Source organism: Hyaena hyaena, unplaced genomic scaffold (assembly GCF_003009895.1).
Source record: "Hyaena hyaena isolate Hyena2069 unplaced genomic scaffold, ASM300989v1 scaffold_321, whole genome shotgun sequence".
Taxonomy (NCBI): domain Eukaryota; kingdom Metazoa; phylum Chordata; class Mammalia; order Carnivora; family Hyaenidae; genus Hyaena; species Hyaena hyaena.
Genome location: NW_024080953.1, coordinates 783,101 through 798,886, shown reverse-complemented (window position 1 = coordinate 798,886; position 15,786 = coordinate 783,101). Strand labels below are relative to the sequence as shown.

The 15,786-nt window shown below is 35.5% G+C and overlaps 1 protein-coding gene and 1 non-coding gene across 2 annotated transcripts in view; both read left to right on the top strand.

Annotated features, from left to right (window-relative positions):
* STXBP5L (syntaxin binding protein 5 like) overlaps nucleotides 1–15,786 on the top strand; it is a 360,126-nt gene that overhangs the window by 87,985 nt on the left and 256,355 nt on the right. Inside the window, exons 4-5 of the mRNA XM_039248873.1 lie at nucleotides 4,762–4,843; nucleotides 9,765–9,865. Of these exons, the coding sequence (XP_039104804.1) occupies nucleotides 4,762–4,843; nucleotides 9,765–9,865 (183 nt within the window). The remainder of the gene's footprint in view (nucleotides 1–4,761; nucleotides 4,844–9,764; nucleotides 9,866–15,786) is intronic.
* Nucleotides 5,275–5,377, top strand: LOC120242929. The gene has a single exon (XR_005531185.1). It is a non-coding gene; the product is annotated as a U6 spliceosomal RNA (small nuclear RNA).

Genomic DNA, 15,786 nt, shown 5'->3' with positions numbered 1-15,786 from the left:
TCTTCTGCCCATTTCTTCATTGGGTTGTTTGTTTTTCGGGTGTGGAGTCTGGTGAGTTCCTTATAGATTCTGGATATTAACCCTTTATCTGATATGTCATTTGCTACTATCTTTTCCCATTCCGTTGGTTGCCTATTAGTTTTGTGGGTTGTTTCCTTTGCCGTGCAGAAGCTTTTAATCTTGATGAGGTCCCAATCGTTTTTTTTTGCTCTTGATTCCCTTGCTTTTGGGGATGTGTCAAGTAAGAAGTTGCTGTGGTGGAGGTCAAGGAGGTTGTTTCCTGCTTTGTCCTCTAGGGTGTTGATAGTTTCCTGTCTCAGGATCAGGTCCTTTATCCATTTTGAGTTTATTTTTGTGCATCATCCCACAACATTTCTACTTATTAGTGAATTTTTCAGCTTTCCTCCTATTACTGATTTTTAGTGTAGTACCACTATGGTCAGAAAAGATATAACAAATTGTTTCAGTCTTCTTGCTTTGTGTTCCAACATATGATATATCGTGGAGAATGTTTTGTATGCACTTGAAAAAAACCCGTGTATTCTTGTCTTGAATGCAGTGTTCTTTTTATGTCTGTTAGGTCCATTTGAGCTGTAGTGTTATTTAGGTCCACTGTTTCCTTATTTATTCTGTCTGGATGATTTTTCTAATGTTGAAGTGGCGTATTTAAGTCCCTTACTATTATTGTGTCCCCTTTTATTTTTCCCTCCAGTTCTGATAATATTTGCTTTAAATATTTAGGTGCTTCAGTGATGGTACATACATATTTATAATTGTTATATCCTCTTGATGAATTGATCCATTTATTACTATATTGTAACTTTTTCCTCTTGCCACTGATTTTGACTAAAAGTCTGTTTTATCTGACATCAGTACATTTTGGGTTACCATTTGCATGGAATGTCTTTTTTCATCCTTTCAGTTTCAGCCTATGTGTATCTGTAAAACTAAAGAGAGTTTTGCAGACTGCATATCATTGGATCTTGTTTTTTATCCATTTAGGTACTCTGTGTCTTTTGATTGGAGAATTAGTTTATTTACATTTAAAAATTGATAGTTATGTACTTGCCATTGCCATTTAAAAAATTGTTTTCTGAATTTTTAATTCCTTGTTCCTTTGTTCTTTTTTTCCTCTCTTAATTTGTGTTATTTTTATATATATTTTATGTACTTTAATTCCTTTCACTTTATCTTTTATGTAACAACTATAGATTTTTATTTTCTTTTTGGTTACCACAAGGCATATGTAAAACATATTAGAGATATAATAGTTTACTTTAAACCGATAACAGCTCACTTTCAATCACATACAAAAACTCTACACTTTTATTTTGCCTCCCCCAACAATTTATGGTATTGTTGTCACATTTTCCATCTGTATATATTGTGCATCCATTAATCGATTATTGTAGCTACAGTTTTTAAAATATTATCCTTAGTTTTTATAATAGAGATAAAAGTGATTTTTATGCCACCATTAAAATACTAGGATATTCTGAATTTACCTGTGTATTTACTCTTATCAGTGAGTTTTATGTTTTTATGTTGTTACATAGTGTCCTTTTATTTCAGCTTGAATCCCCTTTCGTGTTTTTTGTAAAAGTTTAGTGGTAATGAACTCCCTTAGCCATTGTTTGTTTGGGAATGTCTTTATCGTTCCTTCATTTCTGAACTACTGTTTGGTTGGGTGTAGTATTCTTGGTTGGTTTTTTTTTTCTTTCATTGCTTTGAATATAACATCCCACTGCTTCCTGGCCTGTAAGATTTCTGCAGAGAAATCCACTGATAGACTTATATGAGTTCCTTTGTATGTGACAAGTTGCTTTTCTCTTGCTGTTTTCAAAATTATTTTCTTGTCTTTGACTTTAAACATTTTGATTGTAATGTTTCTCAGAGTAATTTTTGGGTTGATCTTGCTTGGGTTCCTTTTAAAACAGTTTTAAAAAAAATATTTGTTTATTTTTGAGAGACAGAAAGTGAGCGTGGGAGGGCAGAGAGAGTGGGAGACACAGAATCTGAAGCAGGCCTCAGGCCCTGAGCTGTTAGTGTGGTGCCTAACATGGACTTGAACTCACAAACTGTGAGATCATGACCTGAACTGAAGTCAGATGCTTAACTGAGTTAGCCACCCAGGTGCCCCATGGGTTCCTTTGAACTTCCTGTACCTGGATGTCTGTCTTTTCCACAATTTTAGCCGTTTTCAGCTATTTTCCTTATAATTTCTGTTTCTTTCTCCTCTTTTTTTCTGAGACTCTCATGAAACAAATACCAATTTGCTTAATGGCATCCCACAATTTACTTAGGCTTTATTCACTCTTTCCTTTTTGCATTCCTCTAACTGGCTAATTTCAGATGAGTTATCTTTGAGTTTGGTAATTCTTTTTTGTGATCAGACCTGTTATTCCAGCTGTGTTTTGAATTTTTCATTTCTGGCATTGTATTCTTGAGCTCTAGGATTTCTGTTTGGTTCTTCTTTTATAGCTTCTATTTATTAAATGCATTTTGTTAATCAATTGTTTTTTTAATATTTTTAGTTGTCTGTGTTCTTTTGATATTCATTCAGTTTTTAAAAAGATGAGGGGCGCCTGGGTGGCTTAGTCGGTTAAGCGTCCGACTTTCGCTTAGGTCATGATCTCGCGGTTCATGGGTTTGAGCCCCGCGTCGGGCTCTGGGCTGACTGCCAGCTCAGAGCCTGGAGCCTGTTTCAGAGTCTGTGACTCCCTCTCTCTCTGACCCTCCCCTGCTCACGCTGTCTCTCTCTCTCTCTCCTAGAAATAAGTAAAACATTAAAAAAAAAGTTTTTAAAAAGATGATTATTTTGAATTCTTTGCTGGGCATATCATAGATCTCCATTTTTTCCAGGTCCATTACTGGAGTGCTATCAGTGTTCTTTGGTGGTGTCATATGTGTTTAATTCTTCATGATTCATGTCTCCTTGCACTGGTGTCTGTGCATTTGCAGGAATAAATGCCCCTTTGAGTTTTTATAAAATGGAAGGTAAAGACCTTCTCTTTTCTGTACCCTGGACTGATAGTATTATCTCTAGAATCACAGCTGTGTTGGGTTGGAGCCAGTTACAAGACTATCACTGGATCTGCAGGAGAGCCTGTGATTGGGCTTGTTACCAGGGCTTAGGCTAGTGTGGATCACTTCTGGTCCCTAGGTGCATACTACTGCCTCTAGTACTTTTCAATAGGGTGGTACTGGACAAAGCTTCAGGTGTGGCTCCTGTTACCAGGTTAATAGACAGTGGGCTTATTCTCAGATAAATGGTAGGTGTGGCTCCCATCAGATTCCTGGGAGAGAACTGCTGCCTGGTTACTTGATGGCTCTCTAGATAGGCAGGATTGACCCTGGACTGTACCTAAGAGGTGCTGGAACTGAGCCTCAGGGCTGTTTTACAGTAAAGAAACAAGATTTAAGATTCTCAGACCTGGCTCTGTAGACAGAGATGGGCATGTCTTCTTCAAGATCACTGGATAGGCTGAATTGGTCCCTGACCATTGCTAAAGGAGCTCAGGTTGAATATAGGGCCCTTTCAGGATCTTTTGGAGTATAGTTGTATTTCTTACCAAGCCCCTGTACCTGTAGGACTGCTCATGGATTGAGACTGAGAGTGTCTCCTGTCAGCTCCCTGTGACAGCAGGTCTATTTACAGACTGCATTTGAAGGGTTTGGAACTAAATATAGGGCCCTTTCTGAGTCATCAGGGTTGAAGGCAAGAATGTTTCCCACTGGGACCCTGGATCCTCAGGATTCCTGGCTGACTATGGCTGTGAGGAGGCTGGGATCACATATAGGCCCTTTCAGGATCCTTGGGAGTGCAGATGGGAGTCACTGCCATCTGGACCCCTTGCCCGCAGGCCTACTTGTGGCTGGAAAGGTGCTTGGAGTAGAGTATGGGGCTCTTTCCAGATCTTCAGATGCATAGATGGGAATGTCTTCCACTGGGACCCTGGACCCTCAGGACTGCGGGCTGACTGGCAGACTGTTGCTGTGAGGAAGATAGATCCCTTTCAGGATCTCTAGGGGCACAAACAAGAGTGTCTCCAACAGGCTCACTGTGCCAGCAAGATTGTTCCTAGACTGTGGCTGAGAAGGTCTAGAGCCTAGTTATAAGGTTGTTTCAGAATCTATGGTCTGCTTGAATTTGGTGGGCTTACCTCCAGTGGATCCTGCACTGTAGCCAAGAGGAGTTAGAGCTGTTCAAAGACCACTTCCAGTCCACAACTGAAATAAGGTCTGTATGACTACTATGTGATGCTTAGGTGGGAGTGACTCTTCCAGGTCTCTTGGCATATGGCACATTTTGGTGGCTAACCCCAAGTTGAATGGTGCTATAGCTGAGTTCTGAGGGAGTACAGAGCTATTTCTATTTCTGTAGTTGTGACTACAGTCAGTAAATCAGTTGCCTGGGGTAAGCCTGTTTTCTCAAAACAACTCTCTTCATTCTTGGACTGCACTGGGGTTTTATAGCTTCCTATATGGATCTGGAAGCTCCCTGGAAGGCACTTTTGTCTGTGCATGGATGCCAAATTATTGTTGTCAAGAAGGACATTAGTGCAAGAGATGTCCTATTTGGCCATTTTGTTGTCCTGTGTTACATAATGTTGTTTGCATCCACTGAGATTTTTTGACTCTTTATTTACAAAAATAAGGATAACTAAAAAGCAAAACATTAGATTCTTAGTAAGTTTCTTTTTTACTAATTAATATTAGTACTGCATAAAGTGTTAGAATCCTTGACATTTACTGTATTAGACTCGGGAGACCTGGCGTTGATTGTTATTGCCAACATGAAAGTGGTGCAGCTGTCCTGCAGCTCCAGTTCTTGATCAATGAGGTAAGGATTTTCTTGACTATTACAGAGACATACGTATATGCCCTGCATTAGTTGACGTGATCTTTTTTATATTATAATATGCAAAAGATATTATTTTTACTTAAATATGTTATATTTTATATATTCTAATGCTTAAAGATATATCTGTATGAAATATTATTCATGGTCACATTTCTTTTTTTTGTTTTTGTTTTATTTAATGTTTATTTTATTTTCGTATGAGAGAGAGACAGAGCATGAGTGGGGGAGGAGCAGAGAGAGAGGGAGACACAGAATTCAAAACAGGCTCTAGGCTCTGAGCTGTCAGCACACAGCCCCGACACGGGACTCAAACTCATTTAACTGTGAGATCATGACCTGAGCCAAAGTCAGACACCTAACCAACTGAGCCACCCAGGCACCCGTCACATTTCTTAAAAAAGAATATTTCAGTGCACACTTTGGCAGCACACATACTAAATTTGGAATGATACAGAGAAGATTAACATGGCCCCTGTGCAAGGATGACATGCAAATTTGTAAAAGACTATTTTTAGTATTTGACAATTTATTAGATTTTAAAGGAAAAAGATTGTACCAGAAGAATCTGTTATTGTTACTATGCAGCATAATTTACACATTATTTAAATATTTTAAAATTACTGAAAAGTTGCTTCCTTGATCACTAAATTTTTTCTGCATGCTAACTTAAATTTTATAATTCAGCACTAACTTCATGTTTTGCCTTTATCTTTCATGAAATAATCTTTCCAGTTATTTACCTATGGATGCGGCTATTTGTATATATATTTATACATATTTACTGGTACATGTATACATTTGTATTTATTTATATTTCTATAGGTATTATGACAATTGACTCCCTACTCTATCCCTATTTTGTAGACCTATGGTGATGAAGAGCCTCCTAAAGACAAATTATGTAATTATAAAGCTCAGAAAGGTTGCAGGTCTTTCATTGGTTGAAGGCTTCTTAAAGCCTTCTGGACTCATATTTTTCTCATATTTTAAGTGGGTCATTGAGTCTTCTAGAGCTGTGTTTGGTTAAGTGAGCCAGTCAGTGGAAAAATGCTGTAAGAATTTGTGCCATACTAGGGTGCCTGGGTGGCTCAGTCAATTAAGTGTCCAACTCTTGATATCTTCTCAGGTTCTGATCTGGTGATCAGGTTCTGCATCTGGCTCCATGCTCAGCATGGAGCCTGCTTGGGATTTTCTCTTTCCCTCTCTGACCCTCCCGAACTCATGCATGCGTGCACTCTCTCTCTCTCTCAAAAAAAAAAAAGCATTTGTGCCGTACTGAATTCAGGCACTTAGCAGATGAAACTCAGTGCCTTGAGAGAAAAAAAGAATGAATTACTGCTGGTTGTTTTCTTATGACATGAATGATGATTTTATTCAATATCTCCATATATTTGCATATATTTTTTTCTAAGAATTTTATAATCAAACATGGGTAAAATGGTTCATAGAACTTTGTATCAGAGATACTTAAGACATGAAAATTTTGTGATACTGGCAATTGTACACCTTTTACTTCTCTTGGCTGAAAATCTTTCTCAGAAGGCAGTGAGATTCCCCTTATTGACAAACCTAGCATATTTTACCTTGTAGTCATACTTGCTATGGGATACCACAATGAGAGAGGGAGATAAGGAAGAAAAGGGAAATTAAAAAAAAATTTTTTTTAATGTCTTATTTATTTCTGAGAGACAGGGAGAGACAGCATGAGCAGGGGAAGGGTGAGAGAGAGAGGGATATACAGAATCTGAAGCACGCTCCGGGCTCTGACCTAGCTGTCAGCACACAGCCTGATGCGGGGCTTGATCCCATGAGTCGTGATATCTGAGCCGATGTCAGACGCCCAACTGACTGAGCCACCCAGGCGCCCCGTAAAGGGAAATTTTTAAAAAATATTGTATTGTGGTACTTATCATTAGTATTTATAATGCCAACCTTTTTGAAGTCTCAGTGTTACTCTCTTAGTGGAGAGATCTCAGCCTTTTACCTTCTACATGGCTATGCAGCGGGTATAACTTGTTTCTAGGTGATTTTCTCTCATTTTTGATCGTCTGAGAATCATCTTGAAGTCCTTAAGTTTGCCTCTGTGTTGTATAACTAAGTAAAAAGAAGGTCTTTAATATCCTTCAGTTTACGTCATCTAGCCAGACTAGTTACCCTGATCCATCTTACACTCAGCTTCTTTACCTTTTTCCAAACTTCCTAGTCTGACCTCATGGCTGGTGTTTTTATTCGTTTTTAATCTTTTCACAAATTTTTATTATTTGTACTTCTTATAGATTCACTTTGCTTTTATAAATAAGCCCAAGACACCTGCTGATGTGCTTACTTTCATGTGTCTTATAATCTTTATTGGTGGTGTTATGCTCAGCGGTACTATGCATGTCCCTCTAAAATGATAAATTGCCTCCTATTTTTGTCATAGAATTAATAATTCTATGACATCTCTCCTAGACTTATTTGGCTATTACACTGATATTGAACATATGCTGCTTTATTTTATTTTATTTATTTATTTTTTTTTTACAAATTGTTTATTGTCAAATTAGTTTCCACATAACACTCAGTGCTCATCCCCAAAGTACCCTCCTCCATGCCCATCCCCCCTCCCCCCCACATCCATCAGTCCTCAGTTTTTGTCAGCATTCAAGAGTCTCTCATGGTTTGCCTCTCTCCTTTTCCCCCACCATTTCCGCCCTTCTTCTCCCCCTTGTTCCTCCATCAGGTTCCTCCTAATCCTCCTATACGTGCAAACATATGATATTTGTCCTTCTCTGCCTGACTTATTTCGCTCTATGCTGCTTTATTTTAATTCATTGCCTTTGGCATATTGTATCTTTTGTATAGCACATAACTATTTATATAATTTTTATTAATTTCATATATCATGTTCTATCCTCACTCTCTATTCTAAGTGTATTTCCATTGTTCTTAGAAAGGAGATCAATATCCTGTATCTAAAAAATTAGCTTATCAAGCACTTGCAGGCAATCCTAATAACATTCTAGATTGTATATAGGAAACATTTGGGGACAGTTTATAAATAAAACAAGCAGGGGCGCCTGGGTGGCTTAGTCGGTTAAGCGTCCGACTTTCGCTTAGGTCATGATCTTGCGGTTCGTGGGTTCGAGCCCCGCGTCGGGCTCTGTGCTGACTGCCAGCTCGGAGCCTGGAGCCTGTTTCAGTCTATGACTCCCTCTCTCTCTGACCCTCCTCTGCTCACGCTGTCTCTCTCTCTCTCCTGGAAATAAATAAAACATTAAAAAATAAATAAATAAATAAATAAATAAATAAAACAAGCAAACAAACATAAAAGTCCTCAAGGCATGTATACAGTACATGTTATTTCATGGAATGTAATTATGAGTTCATGCTAAAAATATATAGGAGTGTATACTTCTTTTAATCATGTATTTATATACTAATATGCAAATTATATACATTTTAAGCATATTTTAATGGTATACTTTTGGATGATGATTGATGTTTTAAAAGCTATTCTTTGAGTCTAAATCACAGGTACACAATATGAAGAGAAGTATGATAGAATACATAAGCATTTTTGTCTTAGGAATCTAAATGTTTTTCTATAACAATTTCTATCTTCTCTCTTTTAATTTCTAATGAAGAAATAAATTCTAGGAATTTCATTATAGTTAATCTGACCATCTAAATGAGATAATCTTACTGATATCTGCAGTTGATATTATAAACTATGAAAGCTTACTTGTAACAGAGTACTTTGGAAAATATGAAAAGAATTTTAGGGTATAATGAATCTGCAAGATCTCTTTCATAGAACATTCAGTGCTCTAGAGTACCTTCAGGCTTTGTCATAGGGTAAGCATTGACATTTTCACCTGGGAAACCCATATGAATGGTAAAAGTTCTGACATACTTTAAGATGTTCCTAACTAAAGTAAATAGTTTAAGCATATATATGTATGAAATCATACATGGCAGCTAGTTATCTGCCCTTATGGCATCTGCCATATTTAGAGGTAAAAGTCATCCTATTGTATTTGAAATATAATTTATTTGTATTTGGACATAATATAAAAAAATCTTGGTATTATTTTTGTAATTATACAGAATTCTAATTGGAAAAATGTTTTCTTTTATTAAAGGTTTTTTTTTTTATCACAGATGAAGCTTCTTGAAACAATTTAATTCTTAAAATAAATTATACCACATATACATTTCAGAAAGTATTTATACTTTACAACCATACAGAAAAGCTTTACAAATGGTGAATTTATATATGACCAGATTGCAGTTTTAAAGCTTAGTTGGATATTTTCTTTTCTAGAAAGCTACATAGTATGTGTATGAATACTAGAAACAAGAAAATTAAACTTAGTTTTTCCAAAAGAAAATACAAAAAAAATTTTTTTAAGTTTTTTTAATGTTTATTTATTTCCTTTGAGAGAGAGCACAAGCAGGAGAGGGACAGAGAGAGGAGAGAGAGAATCCCAAGTAGGCTCTTTACTGTCAGCACAGAGCCTGATGTAGGGCTCAATCCCATGACTACCACAGGATCATGACCTGAGTCAAAATCAAGAGTTGGACACTGATCTGACTGAGCCACCCACGTGCCCCTACAAAAAATTTTTAATATTCATAGCGATGCTACAATAATTACTTCTTTCCAGTGGTAAATGCATATTCCTTGAGCTAGTCATCCTAGTCATCTATATCCTATACGTTCGCTTGCTTCTTCTACTCAGAATTCCTTGCTTTCCTGATTGAAGTATGTACAATTGTTCTTTACATTTCTAGATTTATATATAGATGCAAGTAACTCTTAAAGTAGTATAAAATTTAGTAAATTAGCTTGTTGTTTTTGCCTAACAAAAAATTCTTAAGGAAGTCACTCACTTACTTTGTCTTCATTTTGTTTCAGGGTGCCTTGGTTAGTGCAAGCTCAGATGATACACTTCATTTGTGGAACCTTAGACAAAAAAGGCCAGCTATTCTTCATTCTCTTAAATTTAATCGAGAACGGTAAGAATGTCTGTGTTAAACAATTTCGTGATGTATGAAAAAAGTATTTCCTATGAAATTTCAGGTTAACCTTGAAAGACTATTTTTGTCATAACTTTAATATCCAGAAATAATTTAATATAATCCTTGCTTTTATAGTGGTTTATTTCATAGAAAATTCATGACTGATACAGATTCAGTCACATACTAATGGGGAACTCCTAACATTTTTGTTCTCATTATAAACTGGCACTACAGCAATGGTGTGTTCTTTTCCTTAGGCCAGGGTACTGAAAACTCAGACTTAAAATTTGAAAGCCAAGTAAATCCTAAATGTATTTTTATACCTTTTGATCATGGCAGTTATGTCCTACATTTTCAATATTTTGCTTAAATATTTTTACATGAAAAAAATACCAGGACAAAGTTTTAGATTCCAAAAATGTTGGTACTAAGTGTTGTACTACACATCCAAGCTTAAGGCTTTCAAAGATGGCAATTTGATCAGAATTTAGATCCCCCCATTTTAGAATGAAATATTAATAATCCGAAAGAGAAAAATGAATGGAAATGGGGAAAGTTACTAGATTTTATTTCTACCAAATTTTAATGTTTCTAATGTTGGAGTCAATTAAGCCTAGAACATAATTCACATCTACTCAACTGATAATCCACCTGGAGATAAAGTAAAATTTGTACTTCATAATCTGCCTGTGTAATTTAACTATAAAATAACCTGATATTTGTTTATTATTTGGAAAACAATCTAACTCTTTGCAGTGAATGAGAAGGGTCATCACAGGAAAATTTGATGTTAATGAAAGGAAAAGAAACCCCTGAGCCGTAAATTTACACAGATTAGCAAGTACTATTGAAACTGAGGTAGGTGAATAATGGAGGCAGACAGTCATTGCTGAGAACTCAAGACAGTACTTACATTGTTGAATAGTAATACTTTAATACATAATCATCACTATATGGGCAGAGCTTAAATAAGTGAATCTGTTTTTATAGCTATATGAGAAAGAAGGATGACAGGTATGCAGACATTTTTTTTTTGGCCTGAAGCTTTTTCTTTTTCTGCTTATATGCATACTATACTATTTAAATAATTATTCCTCAGTATTATGAGTAATATTCATGAGTATTATGTCTATGATATTTTAGGATTCGGCATCAGTGGAAATTTTTACTATATCCAATATATTTTGAGAGGAGAGAATTTATATTTTAGATCCTTGCTAAAACTAAATAGAATTTCTTTCTTTAGATTAGATCTAATTTTGGTTATTTTATCTTATATTTTAAAGTAAGTAATACAACAGAAGTTTCAAGGTATTGAAAAATTTAAAGATCAGTCAAGGGTTGTTATACTATTCCTGTTTTTTATCACTAAAAATATCATGTATTCAGATATTGCCTTACTGAGTTTATCTGTCACTGTTTGTAAGATTTTGTTTGTTTTTTTTCAATGGTTTGAGTAGATCTGGCTCTATACTTCTGGACAGAATAGATATTCCCTCCTTAGAGTTGGAATGTTGAAGGAAATGTTCTGGTCCCTTCTATGGCCCTTTGTGGGATGGGGGGGAAATGATATGATGATTTCCATTTATACTTTCATTATCTCAATTGATGTAGATTTAACTGTTAGCAACTTATAAAAGAGTAAGCTGACAGATTTTGAACAAGTTTAAATCATAGGAATTGTATAGGCATTGCTTATTTTATGCTGACAAAAATGTGATATCTATATGTTTGACAAAGATAAACTCATTATCTTGAATGTGAAAATAAATTTTCTTGACTTGAAATAATGATTAAGTATCACATTATACTGTAGAGAAGGAAATTTTTTTTTTTTTTAATTTCTAGGAGAGAGAGAGAGAGACAGCGTGCACAGGGGAGGGTTAGAGAGAGAGGGAGTCACAGACTGAAACAGGCTCCAGGCTCTGAGCTGGCAGTCAGCACAGAGCCCGACGCGGGGCTCGAACCCACGAACCACGAGATCACGACCTAAGCGAAAGTCGGACGCTTAACCGACTAAGCCACCCAGGCGCCCCGAGGAGGGAAACATTTTTAAACCTATGATATATAAGAGCCTTAAGTCTATAAAGGAGAATTTAACCAAGCACTTTTTGGAATTCTAAACCTTCTTAAATTAGCCATTTAACTATGTAAATTTCTATATATTTAATTTCTATTTAATTTGTATATTTTATGCTATAAATTTTAGGTTATTTTTTTATTATGGCACCTTCAAACTTTGGTCTTATCATCTTTGAAGGCAGTAACTGTTGAGATATAGGTTTAGATATTTCATCTGCTTCTGGGGAATGATCCTTGGATTCCTTTAAAATCTGATTTTAAAGTTAAATATGGAAGAGCAACTGTTTTGATTTCTGTGATGCATGATCTGAAAATGAATAAAATAATACATTCATATTTTAGGCACATTAATAGTCCTTGCTATCACTGATCATAAATTGTATAATGTTGGGGAAAGCACAGGGTTGTTTTATATGGCTTTCAAGTAAAATTCAATAGGTAGACTATGACATAAAGAGGCTAAATTATTTATACTTATTATATCAGAGTTTATTTTTTCTATCTGTGGTGTTTTGCTAATTAATATCATCAGATGAGCACTGAGTGTTATGTGGAAACTAATTTGACAATAAACTATTTGTAAAAAAAAAATAAATAAACGTTTAAAAAAATGAAAAAAAAATTAATATCATCAGAGTACTTTGAAGGAATAGTAGCTACGAACCCTGTAATTTATGAAATATCTAGCAAACTTAATCCATCAGAGTTGGCTTTTGGGGAAGTTTGTACCCCCAATTTGAAATATAGTATTGTATTGTAAAGGTAATTTGAATTATGTTTATTTTAAAATTTTCTTGAATAATTAACATATTTAGCTGATTTAATATTCAAAAGATGTAAGTTGTATATACAGTGAAGGATCTATCTTCACTCCTCTTCCTTGGACATTTAGTTCCCATCAGTTGAGGCAAGAAGTATTACTTATTAATTTACTATATCTTTCCAGAGATTCATTATGTACACATATAGACAAATACATATAAAAGAATTTTCTTCCTTATGTATATATAAACAAATATGAAAATACATATTTCTGTTAAATAAATTGTAGCCTGTAACACAGTTTTGTACTTTTTTCACTCTCTTTATTATTTATTCTAAAGATTCTTCCTTATCAGTACATAAAATCTTCCTTATTTATTTATTTATTTATTTATTTATTTATTTTTTGGTGTGTATGTAAATGTTACCAAATCAAGAAATTGTGTAGGGGTGGCTGGCTGGCTCAGTTGGTGGAGCATGTGACTCTTGATCTCAGTGTTACAGGTTTGAGCCCCTTATTGGGTGTAGAGATTATTTAAAAATAAAATCTTTAAAAACACATACACATAATGGGGTGCTTGCATGGCTCAGTGGTTTAAGCGCCTCATTCTTGATTTTAACTGAGGTCATGATCTCACAGTTGGTGGGACTGAGCCCCATGTCAGGCTCTGCACTGACAGCATGGGGCCTGCTTGGGATTCTTTCTCTCTACCATCTTGTGTGCATGAGCATGTGCTCTCTCTCTTTCTCTCTCTCTCTTTCTCTCTCTCTCTCTCAATAAATAAACATTTTAAAAAGCCACATTAAAAAACAAACTATGTAAATGTTAAGTGTACACATGAAATAATTTTATACCGATGTAACAAACACAAAAAACAAGAACCATAAAATTACCAGAGCTAAGGAAACTCGCTCCCTACTCCATTTTATCTTTTAATCACTAACCCGAGGTATAATACTATCCTGATTTCAAACACTATAGATTAGTTTTGCCTGTTGTTTGGGCAATTATAAAAGAGATACCACACATATACACTTATGTTTAGTTTCTTTTGGTCGATGTGATATTTATAAGTTTAATCCAGATTGCATGTAGCTATAGTTTATTACTTTCACTGTTTTGTAGTATTGGACTTAGTGAATATCCTTCAATTTGGTTAACATTCTACTTTAATTCACTTGCTTAAATTTAACTTTTGTATTTTCTCTTAAATTTTAGAAATAGTTTGTCAAATCCCACGAACACATTTTCTTTTTCTTTTCTTTTTTTTAAAATATTTTTATTTATTTATTTCTAGGAGAGAGAGAGACAGCGTGAGCAGGGGAGGGTCAGAGAGAGAGGGAGACACAGACTCGGAAACAGGCTCCAGACTCTGAGCTGGCAGTCAGCACAAAGCCCGACACGGGGATCGAACCCACGAACTGCGAGATCATGACCTAAGCGAAAGTCGGACGCTTAACCGACTAAGCCACCCAGGCGCCCCCTCACGAACACATTTTCTGATACTTTGATTTGACATACTGATCTGAAAAGATATATGGACCCTTATATTCACTGTAACATTTATAATAGCCGAGCTATGAAAGTAACCTCAGTGTCTATCAATAAATGAATGGATAAAGATATGGTATATATATTATATACATAATGTATATATACACACACACAATAGAATATTGCTCAGGCATAAAAAGAAAGAAATCTTACCATTTGTGATAGCATGGATGGACCTAGAGGGTGTTATGCTAAATAAAAATAAGTCAGACAAAGACAAATATGATATGTTATCACTTACATATGAACTCTAAAAGACAAACAAAACAGGGGCGCCTGGGTGGCTTAGTCGGTTAAGCGTCCGACTTTCGCTTAGGTCATGATCTTGCGGTTCGTGGGTTCGAGCCCCGCGTCGGGCTTTGTGCTGACTGCCAGCTCAGAGCCTGCAGCCTGTTTCAGTCTGTGACTCCCTCTCTCTCTAACCCTCCCCTGCTCACGCTGTCTCTCTCTCTCTCTCCTGGAAATAAATAAAACATTAAAAAAAAAAATAAAATACAAAACAAAACAGAAATAGACTCATAAATACAGAGAACAAACTAGTGGTTTCCAGGGAAGGGGTTGGGAGATGGGCCAAATAGGTAAATGGAATTAAGAGGTTCAAACCTCCGGTTACACAGTAAATAAGGAAAAAAAAATATTTTGAATCTATAGAGTCTTTTGAGGAGAACTAACATATCCCATGAAGATGGGGGAAGACAACATTGATTCATTCAATTGATGAACATGGCAAATGTTATATCCCTCCATTTCTTTAGGTATTCTTTGATTTCTCTAAATAACATTTATAAATTTCTCTGAGGAAGTCTTTCACATTTTTGTTAGGTTTAGTCATAAATATATATTTTTAAAAATTCTTGTATAATTAACATATTGTATAATATTAGTTTCAGGTATACAATCACAACTAGTTTCAGTGATTCAACAATTGCATACATTACCAGGTGTTCATCACAACAAGTGTACTCCTTAATACCCATCTTCTATTTCATCCATTCCCCTTCCTACCTCCCTTCTGGTTATCATCAGTTCTCTATGGCAAGAATCTATTTCTTAGTTTGTCCTTCTCTTTTTTTTCCCTTTGTGCATTTGTTTTGTTTCTCTTTAAAAAATGTTTATTTATTTATTATGAGACAGACAGAGAGAGAGAGAGAGAGAGAGAGAGAGAGAGCATGAGTTGGGGGGAACGGAAGAGATAGAAGTCAAGCAGACTCCATGTTGTCAGCACTCTGAGTAATGTTGAATATCTTTTCTGTGTGCCCTCTGTATGTCTTTTTGGAGAAATGTCTATTCATAAATTGTGCCCATTTTTAAACTGGATTATTTGTTTCTGGATGTCAAGTTATATGAGGTTTTTATATATTTTAGATAGCTTTTATTGGATATGTCATTGCAAATACCTTCTCCCATTCCATAGGTTGCTTTTTTAGTTGTGTTGATTGTTTCCTTCACTCTGCAGAAGCTTTTTATTTTGATGAAGACCCAATAGTTTATTTTTGCTTTGATTACCCTAGCCTCAGGA